Source organism: Neodiprion virginianus, chromosome 6, assembly GCF_021901495.1.
Source record: "Neodiprion virginianus isolate iyNeoVirg1 chromosome 6, iyNeoVirg1.1, whole genome shotgun sequence".
NCBI classification, from domain to species: Eukaryota; Metazoa; Arthropoda; class Insecta; order Hymenoptera; family Diprionidae; genus Neodiprion; species Neodiprion virginianus.
Genome location: NC_060882.1, coordinates 22026482 through 22039824, shown reverse-complemented (window position 1 = coordinate 22039824; position 13343 = coordinate 22026482). Strand labels below are relative to the sequence as shown.

Here is a 13343-nt window from a genome sequence, read left to right as displayed (position 1 = left end):
TACTACGGCAAACAAAAGCCAGACGCACATACAACTTCGGGGTTCTCTCCTTATTTGTTAGCTACAGTGTAACTGCTTTCATATATTGGAAAAAATATACGTAACGTTGGCTGAAGCGTCGACTCGATTCCTGTTTGCATTTTGAATTCGGAACGCGGAGCATGGATATAAACCGAGACTGCAATGAAGTTAGACGTTTTGTTTCAGAGTTTCGTTAGTAGCCGAATTTATTTCGTACCTTTTGTTTCGAGCATAATAAACGAGCAAGGGTAAAAAAATACATAGTAATAATAATGAATGCGAGCCATATAATCGTGTATTTTGTACAACAAACACAACGTTGATACCCTACTCTTTGTTGCCAGTTACTCAATTGAAAGTAATTGAATTAATTACGAACAACTGACCTCTTGCTACCCGCTCTAGTGTGAAAAAAGTGAGGAAAAACGAAAGAAAGAAGGAAGAACGTATAAAGTAACAGATCAACTGCCGGAACGTAATTCCCGTTGGGATTACTCTCAGGTAAAATTAAAAACCGCTAATTTTCTTGATTCTATTCGATTATCCATATGCATTTTTTCAAAATTTGAACTAAAGCTTGCGAACATTTCATTGTTCGGAGTGAAATTTGAATGAATTTTGATGAACGAGTGCAGTTTGCACGAGTCGGTATGGATTTTAAACTACACGGAATCTACAAATTTTTTTTTAACAGTGCATATCGTTATTTACGCGCCAAAAGAATAACGGTCCAATTCCTCGTGGTGATGAGATATTAGAACAAACCTTTATTTCTTTAATATAAGGAATGAATCTCTCATTTTCCGGTTGTGATATGTGGATGAGAAATAATTTTCTACTGTGCGGATTTCCACCATCATATTAAAAATTAGATCTAATATATATACACACACACTCTATATACGTACCTTTGACGAAATCGTGGGACTGATGATTATACATTTATAGACAAAACATCGCGATGATTTTATCGCTGACAGCGTCGCTGTGTGGGAAAATAGCAAAAAATACTAATTAGCCCGTAACGAACGGAGGTTAATAAATGACATTAAGTTATTGACCCACATTTAGTACGAATGCACTGTATGCAGGTGGTCAATTTACATGGCGCAGGTATAGGCAAATTGACCCGCGGTGAATAACCTGCAGACATCGGTAACCAATGATTCAGTTACATCGGGGTGAATTATCAAAATTGGATTCTGCCCTGTATAAATTTGTTAAGCGAATTAAGGCGGGCGCGTATATGTATGCTGTGGTTCAATAAATATTTTCACACTGGTCAACGAATTTTGAGTAATTAATGAAAACTGGTCTACCCGGATTAACATTTGTAAGTCACATTGAATATCCCCAGGGATTATTCATGCGAGGGCGGATAAGTAGGGACGTAACTGAAATCTGAGAGTTAGTATTTACATCCGAGATTTATGTATAAATTTTTTTTTATTATAAAATATAATAATACATAACATTTATGATATATTATATTATATATATATATATGTATATATGTATATGTATGTATAAGTATATACAATTTATTTTACGGATAAACATATTATCGTTATACGAATGACTGCAGCCGCTGTATCCAACAAAATACGAATAGGTCTTAGGGTCGGTGCCATGGATTTTATCTCCTCGCATTATAATATTTATGTGTATATGTATGTATATCACACTCTACGCCTAATGAAAGAACAGTCGTTCCTGCTTACACGTGCGTTCCCCCTTCGAGGCATTTTATTTATCTATTCATTTATTCATCATCCCTGTACATTCCGTACTCATGTTCTATGTAAACATCGAGATAAGCTGCGTCGTATTAATTCAGTGCCGAAGCACTCGAAGAATGCGCGATTTCATTCTCGCTTTACATCTATTGGCTTGTGAGAATTCCATCCGAGAATCGCGCCTTGATCGCTTCGTTAATTTTGCGCCAGAGACGGAATTCATTATTACACTGCCCAAATAATCCGATTCTCGTCTGAAAATTTTAACGCAAAAGTCGTTCTGATTTTTTTATTAGCTCTTTTCGTTCGTTCTTTAATATCGGGTCAATTCAATTGCGTCGATTCGATTGATTGCCTCTCGATAACCGAGCTCAGCTTTAGCGAAATACAGATAATAAAGTATCATAAGAGCGCTCGTTCCAAATTGATAATGGCAATGGAATAGCTATTTTATCGCACACACACATATAAATGTATGTATTCATACACGCACAGAGCTTTCACTAGTCGATTGAATTTGAACGTTCGTTGATTGGTTATGGCAACGATCATCGGCCCAATCTATAACATTATTAACGGATATTGTGGATATAGCGAGTATCACGGCATCTGCCACGCTGCTCGACGTACCTCGTATGCATGCAGCCATTTTGTTTAAACATCGCGGTGTACCGAGCTATGCATTCTTTCGCAAACTTCGAGAGCAAGTTTCACCCAAAGTTTGAAGACTTGTACGACCTGTCCGCAGGGTTGAAATAGTTTTGTTCGAGTTCATCTCGTTGCGCAGAACCGTGTGGTTTCGTTAAACTCTCGCCGTGCTTTGAGGAAGAGAAAGATAACAGGAGTAATGGTTGTTTTCGATGGTTATGTGTACTTTATTTTTGAATTTTTTAAATACGTATGAGGGCGGGGTTGAAGTTCTGAATTTGAAAAGTTTTCGAAGCGCTTAATTCCGAATTATTTGGTGGCGAAACGCGAAGCAAAGAAATCGAACTTTGAAGAACCAACAAAGTTTCGAATGGTCGGAAACCCGACGGCTCAAAGTTCCGAAATGCAAGATTCCAAAAATTCAAGCTACGATAGAGCAGAATTCCGAAAAATAAAGTTTTCATGGAGTAATCTTCCGAAAGTTAAAATATACTCGTACAGCGTAGTTTACTCAACGAATTGGTTTAAAAAATCAGAAAAACCGAAAGTCAGAATGACCAGGATTCCGAACGTAAAAATATAGGAAATCCGAAACAAATAAAGATCAAAGTGGTGAAATTTCAACAAGTCAGAAATTCATAGAACTGAAAATCTTCGATCAGATTTTTTAATTTTCTCATTTTCGCAGTTTCGGAACTTTGAGCGTCAGGTTTTGGACTATTCGAAACTTTGATGTTTTGTCGTGGTTTAATTTCCTTACTTCAAATTTCACGACAAAATACTTGGGAATTTGGCACTTTTGGAACTTTTTAAATTGGGAATTTCAATCCCACCCACCTATTATATGACCGAACGCGTGGCGCGATGAACGCATTTAGCAGTTTCAGCGGAATCTATTCGATTACCTTTGCAAACAAACAGTTTTGGCAGTTAGCGCGGTGTGACGATCATCGTACTAATTGGGTACATGCTGGCAGAGATACCGTGCCCCTGACTCATCACATGACTGTTGCGTTTAAACCAGAATACGTACCCATGTCGATATCTAAATTTTGCAGTAACTGGGTCGCGGCAATATTCCTGCCTTTGAACAAAGAAAATCGATGAGGGATAGCTTACCCGAATGCACTTTTAAGAATTTACCAAATTAACGACAAATCTACGACACGAGCATAAAATCCCACCAAATCAATAATGTAGCGTTATTTTTTCCTGCCAAATAATTTGGTTGAATAAAATTTTACTGCCTATGCGCGTAAATTTAATTGTCATTCTGGAATTTCATTCGATAGAGCACGTCGGCACGGTGATAATAAAACCCTGCAGCAAAATTGTTCGAGGCTTGCGGACGTTGTACCGGAATTGTAAAAGTATCATTTGAAATTTATCGTAATGAGGCGCGCTGGTGATAGAAAAAGGATTTAAACAGTGTGTAGGTGGAACGCGACTGGGACCGACTGACGGTTTATCAAATTGTGTTTCGATTCAACAGATTCTTTCCAACCGTACCAAATTCCCCCGTTGAAATTTGTCAAGTTTGTTCGTATGAGAATAAAAATGGCAAGGCTGCTCACTGTGTAGAAATAGTTAGAGAATCGTTTTTTTGTCATATTTGCATGAAAGTGAGAAACGAAGATAAAATCTTCATAAGCCGAATTGAGCGGCTGGTTCTATACGTAGTCGAATAACTGGTAGGTAATATTTTCAACCCTGCAGTTCTAGAACGTAGAGTTGAGGTATTAGGGAATTCATTTCACCCTGTCGAGCATACGAGCAGATACGTAGATACGTCCAAGTCGGATAAAAGATACGCGAGCTTCCTTTGAAAAAGGTCCTAAATATTGAAACCCCTTTGACCGAGTTATACGTATATATACGTTTCTCGCAAAAAGTGGTAATCTGATCAGAGCTGCTAGGCGGTATCAAAGTAAGATCACATCAAAGGGATAAAAATATAACAGTCATGCTTGTAAATTTCTATATATACATACATACGCATGAGTTGGCACATTTATAGTTACTTTTGGCTCTTGATAAAATCTGCAGTTTACTTTTTCTGAATTATTTGAAAAAATTCACCCACAATATGTTGTATATTACACTGAACTACGTACAGTTATTTTTTGCCTTAGTAATCATTATCAGTTTATTTACAAGTAACCAAATTTTATACTCAACGACAGTCCGGCAGAACATTTGTTCTGCTGTATTTTTATTATTTTTAAACTTCAATCTTATTTATCATATTATAGTATGTACATGTATAATATTTATTAACGTGCTTTTATTTATTTTTTTCTGCTCGTTTAATCATCTAAAACTTAAATGAATATTATTTTAACATAAAATTTTATCGTTTTAGTGTACAAAAGACTTGCACGTATTAACCCGATTGGTTGACGATTCATCAACTAATTAAAAGTCGTGTAGAAGGTTTTCATTCCGAGGAAGAAGACAGCCTCGCATAAACACTCATACACAATGACAGATGCTTCAACGGCTTTTACAGTCTTGCCACGTGTTAATTCAATTCAATTTTTCTAGTCATCCACGTGTCTGGAATCATTCAATTGTCATAGCCTCTCCAATTCTCCATTCATAATTAATAACGATTGGTAGTTCAGTCTTACTCGTGTCGTAGGAAAATGATAATTTTACGAATTCTGTTGGTAAACGTATGTGTTCGAGAAAGCATATGAAAGGACGATTCGATATCCTTTCCATTAGCAGCTTGAAGTGGATCATATAGGTAGGTGATATACGCGAGAAATCCGATACCTGTCAAGCATCAGCAATACGGAGTTACGCACACAAAACGATGATAATTGATATTCGATTGGCTTCTTTAGTATACCTTTTGTCCGGCTGCTCGATCGTACAATTTCTTCGAATGTTAGAGTGTTAAATGATTGATCGATAAGCAGGCGATTAATACCCGGCCCTTTGTGAGTTTTTCGGAAATCTATTTTTGTGTTTATACGTAGTGGCGTGTATTACGAGCCAAACAATTAGTAGTGACCTACTCGATTACGCCCCGGTCTGATTATCAATTAATTGGTGTTCAAATGTACCGAGAATTTAAAGATACAATTGTAACGCTTTGAAATAGCCAACGTGCAGGTACACGAAACTGCGTAATTCGTTAATAAAGCACATATTCCGAATTGATATTCAACAGGACGTATCGAAGATCCGAGTGAAAGAGTAATTGGTACTGCTTTGTTATAGATTGATTACCAGGGCTCCTTCCATTTGTAAATTATCCGCTCGCGGGGCTTCGGAGGGTCGAGAGAAGATGTCTTCCCGTCGAATCGTACCTGCGGATAATGGAAGCGTTGGGAAAACGGTGGAGAACTGGGGAGCCGAGAATCGATTGGATTTACAAATTAGAGGGATATTGGATCCTTTGAGCCGAGGTGGAGGTGGAGCGGATATTCTAAAGGCCGGAGTATATACCTATCGTACAACACGCATTATGGGTATAATGCGTACACGTGAGTAATAATTTATTGTCGGATTAAAACGTGACGGGGTGAAGGAAGGAGGCGCTATTAATTAATCGTTGAATGAGCCCAGGGCTCCGGGGGTGTGTGCAAAAATATTCGTCGTGGTTAACGGTCCGCGCGATGCACGTGTACTCCATGTGTGTAACAAGTTTACGGTTACCGTTGCCCACTAATCTTTAGTTGAACGATAAAGCTGGTACTTGATCCTCGTTAAGAAGCCTTAAGGTTGACTGCACCGATAGCTTGCAGGAACTACTACCCAGCCTCGGAAACTACCCTAGCAGCCCTGCACGTAACAGGGACATGCACAGTTGCTAACTCCGCCAGAGGATCAGGGGTCGTGTTCGCATCCATTATCCGCGCTAAGGAGTACCGTGAAATATCCTGCGACGCGCTTGCGAACACCCAACGATCATCGACGTCGATAACGCATCGAGATCGCTTCGATATCGGGCGGAGGACACGGTTCATCCCTGAAAAAAATTGCCGATTAACAAATCGTGACGAAGGAGAGGCTGGTGTCCTTGACTTCGGTCTCGGGGGGCTGGGCGTAGGCGTGGATGGACTGGGAGTATCTTGATTGTCAAATGCGCAGGGGGTGAGGATGCGAGGGCTTGTGCCTCGCCGCGCAAAAGCTCAGTCCGAAGCAGAGGAGCAGCAGGGCGACCGAGCCGAGCAGCAAGTGCGCGGACCACGACACCGAGCACTTTCCTGAAACAGAGGATCGTCGTATAAGCCGGGAGCTGCCGGGTCGAGGAGACGACGCCTCGTCGTAATCCCCGCAGGAGGATAACCAAGGGCTCGCCCCTTCTTCTCCTCAGGGCGATTGCCTGGCTGACACAATGGAAAACTGTCAGTCCGCGGGTTACCATTTCCATACACCCGCATGCAACGGGGAAAATATATTTTCACGACTGTTGTGCAAAGCGAGCGTAAAAGACACGCGGATAGACGGACTCGATACGACCTCCGTTGTGATCCTGGACCGGACAGCAACGCACGGTTTTACTGCAGTGTGCAACATTTTCGGCGTCGTCACCATCGTGACGGCGTGCGTGTAAACTCACCTAAGTTATAGACGTTGGCACCATTGCCGCACGATTCTCTGACCTCCCGGTTGTCCCACCCGACTGGGTACATTACGATCCCGCCGCACATCATCACGGCTGTAACACGGTAATCATACATTTACGCGTCGTTGGTTCCAGGCCGTCGTCGTCATCGTCGTCGTCGTCGTCGTTGTTGTTGTCATCACGTTGGTAAGGGCGGTTATTTCGGGCATATTTTCGGGATGCAAATCACTTGGAAACTCGGGTCTAGAGTTAATGCTCTGAAGACTACTTGACTTTGGAACCGCTTATCGTTGACTCGCAGTTCTCTCGCCAACTTGTTTACTTCGATTAAGGTGGGTATACGGCACGTCATGCCGTGATCCGCTTATATTGAAATTAGATACGCGAACCGAGTAACCAAGTAACCAAGTTACAAGTTTACATCCCGCACATGAACTCGCAAGCGGTGATCGTCCTGTGCCGTATACCTCTGTATAGATCCCGTAATACCTTATACGTTGTTACGTCTACAAATTATTGGGGACAGGTACTCACCCGCTAGAAGCTGCAAGGATCCCAAGGCTCGCGTCGGCCTTGTCATCCTCAGGATATGCGGCAGGAACGAAGAAGCTGCCGCGAGGAGAGTCAGCGTTGTGATCACCGCCAGAGCCACTCCAACCCCTATCGTCACAGTGCTGGCCTGCCACCAGGCGCTGGGTATGTCCCAAAAACTGCACGCGCCAATGGATGCAATCGGGTATGCATGAGTATTATGTTTCGATCGTGCAGTCCGAGGATTAAGTCGAGGAGGTCGAGGAAAAAATTAAGGTTGCGAGGATCTCCCGACCTTTTAATTAACCACGTTCTTGTGACGATCATTGTTTATACGTCACGCCGGCGTATCTAATGACCAAGAGGGGGAAACGTCGTCGTAGGAAAATAATTCAGGAGATGGCTGACTCGAGGACCTCTGAATCAGTTCAGACCCTTATTCACGGCGTTGCTTTAAAACGACTTCTTTCAACTTGACGTACCTATGCATGAGGGCAATTCCGTGGCAATTTCTCTTCGTGAGTGAATAATACAACGGTATTCGTCAAGTTGAGTACTTACAAGCCGGCGTTGAAATCTTTTTCAAGAAACTTTATTTCACAAGCATACATCATGTACATTTGGATAGTTTTGTCGGAAATTTATTTCAGTTTTACTGTTGTTCGCGTCATCGATATTACTTCAACGTTGAATTTTTATTGTCTCGCAAAGTACGTGACGGAGAAACAGAGCAACGGAAAACAATACTCGGATGCAATCCGATAAATGGTTCAAATTCCAACCTCAATCTAACCAATGCTTTTTTTACGTCATTTTATAAAGATTTTTATGGATGAATAATTCATACTGCTTTTCTGCTGGATGGACGGTGGATACAGTGTACAAATATTCTTCTCCGAAGCTCTTTGCAGGGTTTAAATAAGGCGACAGAATTCCGAAATTCTACATATACGGTATAGACTGAGCTCGAAGAAATCGCGTGTAACATAAAACCATGGGAATGATTCGTGGAGTCATAAATCCGCTAAAAGATATGTCACGCTCATTTGAAACTACAATTTTGGAATCAGGCCGTTACCGGATCAGCAGCCATCCCTCGAATTATAAGCCTAAAGGAATCTCAATACGTGTAGTTTGTGGGAAACAACGGCAGACGATTATCGCGGAACTAATTCGACCGATGCCCGTCATCGTGTTTCTTTCTCTAGTCTACGCCTTGGCCTGCCTGTGTGTGTGTGTGTGTGTGTGTGTGTGTGTGTGTGTGCGTGTGTGTGTGGCTACTTTTAGAATACCCCCAAGAGTCGCAGCGTCATGTCAGAACGGCTGGTCTGCTCACTGTTCCATTTGTTCGACTAGTCGATCGTCGCTGACCTCTTTGACAAACAAGCTAAATTTCCTGACGCCATAAGCCGGATTAAGCACGGGTCATTACTCGAATGAACCTGAAATGACGCGTTGACAAAGGCGCGAGTTGATTCAACCCTCTTTGTTGGAATAAAGTTTTTACATTATTCACCACGTTTTTCGTCCGAGGGTAAGAAATGAAGAGAAGTGGGTTTAAAAAAAAAAAAAAAAATTGAAAAAATTTCAAAGCCAAGTATATTCAAGCGTCGAGGCGGTTCTGCCCGGAAATCACGGTCTCCATCATTTTCCATTATCCAACCGCATCCTACTATCCTGGTCGGCCAAGGATACACGCTAGCCTCAACAAACTTGAAAGAGGCTTATGGTTTAAAGGAGCTTTGGAACAGAGTGCGCTGATGGTTATATACTAGAGTTAGGGGTAGTTTCGGTTAACCATTTCTCGTGTGGGCTGTGTATAACGTGAGGCCGAGAGGACTTGCATCTCTGTCTGTCTGTACGGGATAAGGAAGGTTAAAATACCTGGAGTATCTTGCGCACTCGTAGACTATCTCCGGAGCGGCGTTTGGTGCACGGAGCCGGGGATAATTACATCGTCGAAAGGAGCTGAAATATGCGTCAGCTTTTCCCAAAAGCCTTCCCTGAAACACACGACAAGGTCGAAAAATAATTACCTTATACCCGTGGCCTGCAGAGGCTTCGACGTGGGGAGAGGGGGACGAGTAGCTAAATTTAGTCTTTCAAGCAATGCCGGTGTCTCGCAACTTCCTTCGCTCGGGAAACAGGGAGTATTTTCCCTCCCATGAGATTTGATGCGCGACGGAAAGTAAGCAATGCTGATTCGATAGACCGAGCTTACTCATCCGGCTGCAGGTACTTTGTAAAACGAGAGACAGTGCACGAGAGTCGCACGTATGTTTGTAACTTCGACGCGAAAGAATGACGACTGCAAGCTTGTAAGGCGAACAAATTTCTACCAACGTGCATAAATTTATCAACATTCCGTTAGACGTAGAGAATCAACTACCTTTTGCGTTTGATTTGCATGACCATGAATCTCAGTGAACAAGTTTATATTCCGTTTCGATTGAATGCAACGGTAGATGTTGGGTGGTACGAATACGAAAACGTCGTACAACAATTGGAGTAATTGCACCAACAGCAATAATTATGGACGAATTCTATACAAAACTGCAAAATACCCGGTGACTATTGCAACTTGGCAACATTGCAGCGGATATGGTGTCATAAAATCTATAACACCATGTTACGTTATTGCATCTACGTGTCTCTCGCCATCCAATATATTGGATCTATACATTTCCGAAGACTATGAATGTACATTTTTTGATACTGATTCTGTCCAGCTGGTGATGAGTTTAGTGCCATCGTAATAATCAACCAACCCTGTACCTACGGTTTGGCTGTAACTGCGCGGCACGATGCGAAATTATTATGCATCGATATTTTCTCGTCTAACAGAGACGCACAATGCGTGCAGGTTTAATCCCGTTGCGCGCAAATGGTAATTTCTGAAGCAATATTAATCAGAATTACGGTGCTCGGTGAATTTCGGTAATGTTTTAGTATCTGATTATGCGGAGCCGTAATTATTAACGATAAATAATTATAGCCTGTCATTTAGTATCGAGATGCGTATAAAGCGTGCGTCAATATAAGAATTCATTATTTTAACAGACTATCACGAGACTCCCGTATTTCAATTTTCACCCCAGCACGAATCGTGTTCGCATATCGGAAAAAGGATGGGAATAAAATTACCAACCCTTCCAAAGTATTATCTGGAGAGCGTAATCAGTGTAACGGATGAAAAAGAAAAGCGTAATAGAATGACGGTGTACACTATACCCGCTAATCTGTAACTGATGGAATTAATTACTCGCAGATGAGAATGTACCGCAATGGAATCCGGTTGGCACAAAAGCCAGTGCACTGCCCGAAGTGTGGCGGCAAATGTTTTTTTCCTCTCTTTCTTTTAATCCGGGTAATGCATTCCATTTCGAATTGTTGAATAAAATCCTGCCGCGCAGTGTGCAGTTATAGTTGTTATGCGACCAGATTTAATCAGATGGCACCTCTCAGTTAGGGGTTATGTTTATTTTTTTTCTCCTTCTCTCCAATGACCAGTTTTTCATTCGCAGTTTGCGACTTCCCATCAGGGAAGGGACATTTTGTCTTCAACTGTTATAGCAAACAAGGTAAACGTAAACACGTGGAATTCGTACGTTGCATTTTAAACTAGAGTGGAATACTGGTTTAAAGTTTCATACGCCACGGTTTGTCGGTACAATCTACATTTCCTTTCGAATTATTAACTGCGGAAGAGATGTTTTGGAGCAATTCAAACAGCTCCAACATCTACGTATATGCGTATACATGTAAGTTACGTAACATGCGTATGCATATGGCCACGTGTATCTCTAAAAGCTTTGCCACAAAATGCGTCCATTTCCTTTTTATACCTGATCAGTTGGCGTTCAAATTATTACAACCGTACTGCAGCAGTTACTGTTTTTTACTTGTGGACAGTACATTCATGAATTATTCGACTTGGGAATATTACATTTATGTTTCAACTTTATGACTAACGATTCTCCGCAGCATCAAACCTTTTCAGACAGAGATGCATTAATTCTAAGTAACATCTGTTGTGCGTGAAAAATCCCTCTGTACTGCATTTCGTCGTACATTTACGGTCAAAGCTTTGGTTGAAAAGTATTATGTGAAAGTAACAATTCTTTTTCACTTTTCATTCCAACTCACATCCGCTCATAGTGTGATATCCGTTTAGTTTGCTATTTTTGTAACTGAAAACCTGAGCTTCGTTTTTTCGTAGAATTACTAACGGATGAAACTCATTTTCTTCAACCGTCTATTCAGTAATTAAATTTTTTGGTCAGTAAAGGTGCATGTAATGCCTGACACCATTTATTTGGAATCATTAATTTCAAACACCAAGTGTTTCATCGATTCAACCGAAGCTTTCGAAAAAGAAATTAGCTTTATCCGATTCATACACAAGCACACATTCACTAGAAATTTCTGATACATACCTGTATCCAATATGGCAGATAAAATCCAGAGCAGGCGAACACCGATGCGATGATGGAAAGCGTCGCCCAAATTACGCATAACACTGACATCTCATTCGTTGAATCCACACTCGGACGCAGCAGCACCTTGATTAACGAAACCGCAGGGACATCGCCGCTTCACTGTATCCCGTGCGGGCTTCCGTGAGGATGGTAGACTTGTGTCTTTGTACGCAGGGCGAAGACGTTGTTACAAAAGCTCACCGTACTCGGCGAGTCAGCGCCAGTAGGGGCAGCCTTAATTTATCCTGAACAAATGCAGGAAGCTCGTAACAAAGGATTCCGCAATCGTGTTTTTGATTACTTTCGTTTAACGTCGACACTGGGAAAGTTGGAAGAAGTCCGTACCAACACAGCGGGTTAAATAGTTCGACAGATGAAGATAATTGCAGCGACAAATTGGTAATAATTACCGTCAACTTGAACGGTTGGAAACCATTTCACCAACAATTAACACACGGTTTTCTATTTTCTCTGCGATATTCAACCGTATATCTAGAAAACTTTCGTTCCTCGCAACTATAGCAAAAATTCATCTATAAACGTTCACGTTCAAAGTACCACGAACGTCCATTGCACAGTAAATTCAGCGGGCTGGGCCTGTTTTTTACCAAGGGCAACTAAACACGGCTCGGAACTTTTCTTTTAACTTTTACCCAACGATTTATTCCAGACGATTCCTCGACGACCTCAGCGTTGCTTCTGGTACCGTATTTCCATCTTTTCGTTGAACTATATTTATCCCAAAAGTTTCCTTCGCCTCCCGGCGACCTCCGAGTCGAGAAAAAGAAACAGGCCATGCACCGTGAACCGATGGTAAGCTTTTCTTTATCATTCCCACTTTTCTATCCTGCGATCGACGACGAGGTTCCGAGCTTTTCGACCTCGGTCTCTGACACGCGATGACTCTTCAACGAACTCATAACCGCTCGTGGAAATAATTGCTGAACGTAAACGTTAAACGGGTGCGTGAATCACGATTCGTACCGTTGAGGGGCGCGACGGTAAATTTAGACTTCCCGCCTTGAAGGAGCGTCGCGGCGCCCGAAGCGGCGACCAAACTCCACTGACTGATTCTGCTCGGCTCGCAGCATCCCACCCGACGACCCATCTGGCAAACATACGTATATACATAGGTATATACCGGGTGCGATCCCCGAGTTTGCGCCGTAGTTTTAGCCCCCTGCCTGCTGCAGTCCCGACGCTGCGCTCGAGATCTCGCCGACGCCGTGTGCGACCTACCTCACGCGAAGCGTCCTTGGAACCCTTGACGCGGATGGCCTGGCGCTCGCTGTCTTTTCACCGCGGGGTTGGATGGGGGTGGGAGGGAATCCTCGATCTTCATGGGGATTC

General features: G+C 42.1%; 1 protein-coding gene across 3 annotated transcripts in view; it reads right to left on the bottom strand.

Moving 5' to 3' along the window:
* Window positions 1-13061, bottom strand: part of LOC124306717 (arrestin domain-containing protein 17-like) — a 123672-nt gene extending 110611 nt beyond the window's left edge. The window contains exons 1-4 of one of the 3 annotated variants that reach the window (XM_046767651.1): window positions 12404-13061; window positions 11952-12238; window positions 9400-9518; window positions 7519-7694 (exon numbers count right to left, since the gene is read on the bottom strand). In XM_046767651.1, coding sequence (XP_046623607.1) covers window positions 7519-7694; window positions 9400-9518; window positions 11952-12041 — 385 coding nt within the window. In that variant the 5' untranslated portion in view covers window positions 12042-12238; window positions 12404-13061. Of the gene's footprint in view, window positions 1-7518; window positions 7695-9399; window positions 9519-11951 lie in introns of all 3 variants that reach the window. The other 2 variants (XM_046767650.1, XM_046767652.1) reach the window with 2 other exon arrangements.
* Between the last annotated feature and the right edge of the window lie 282 nt (window positions 13062-13343).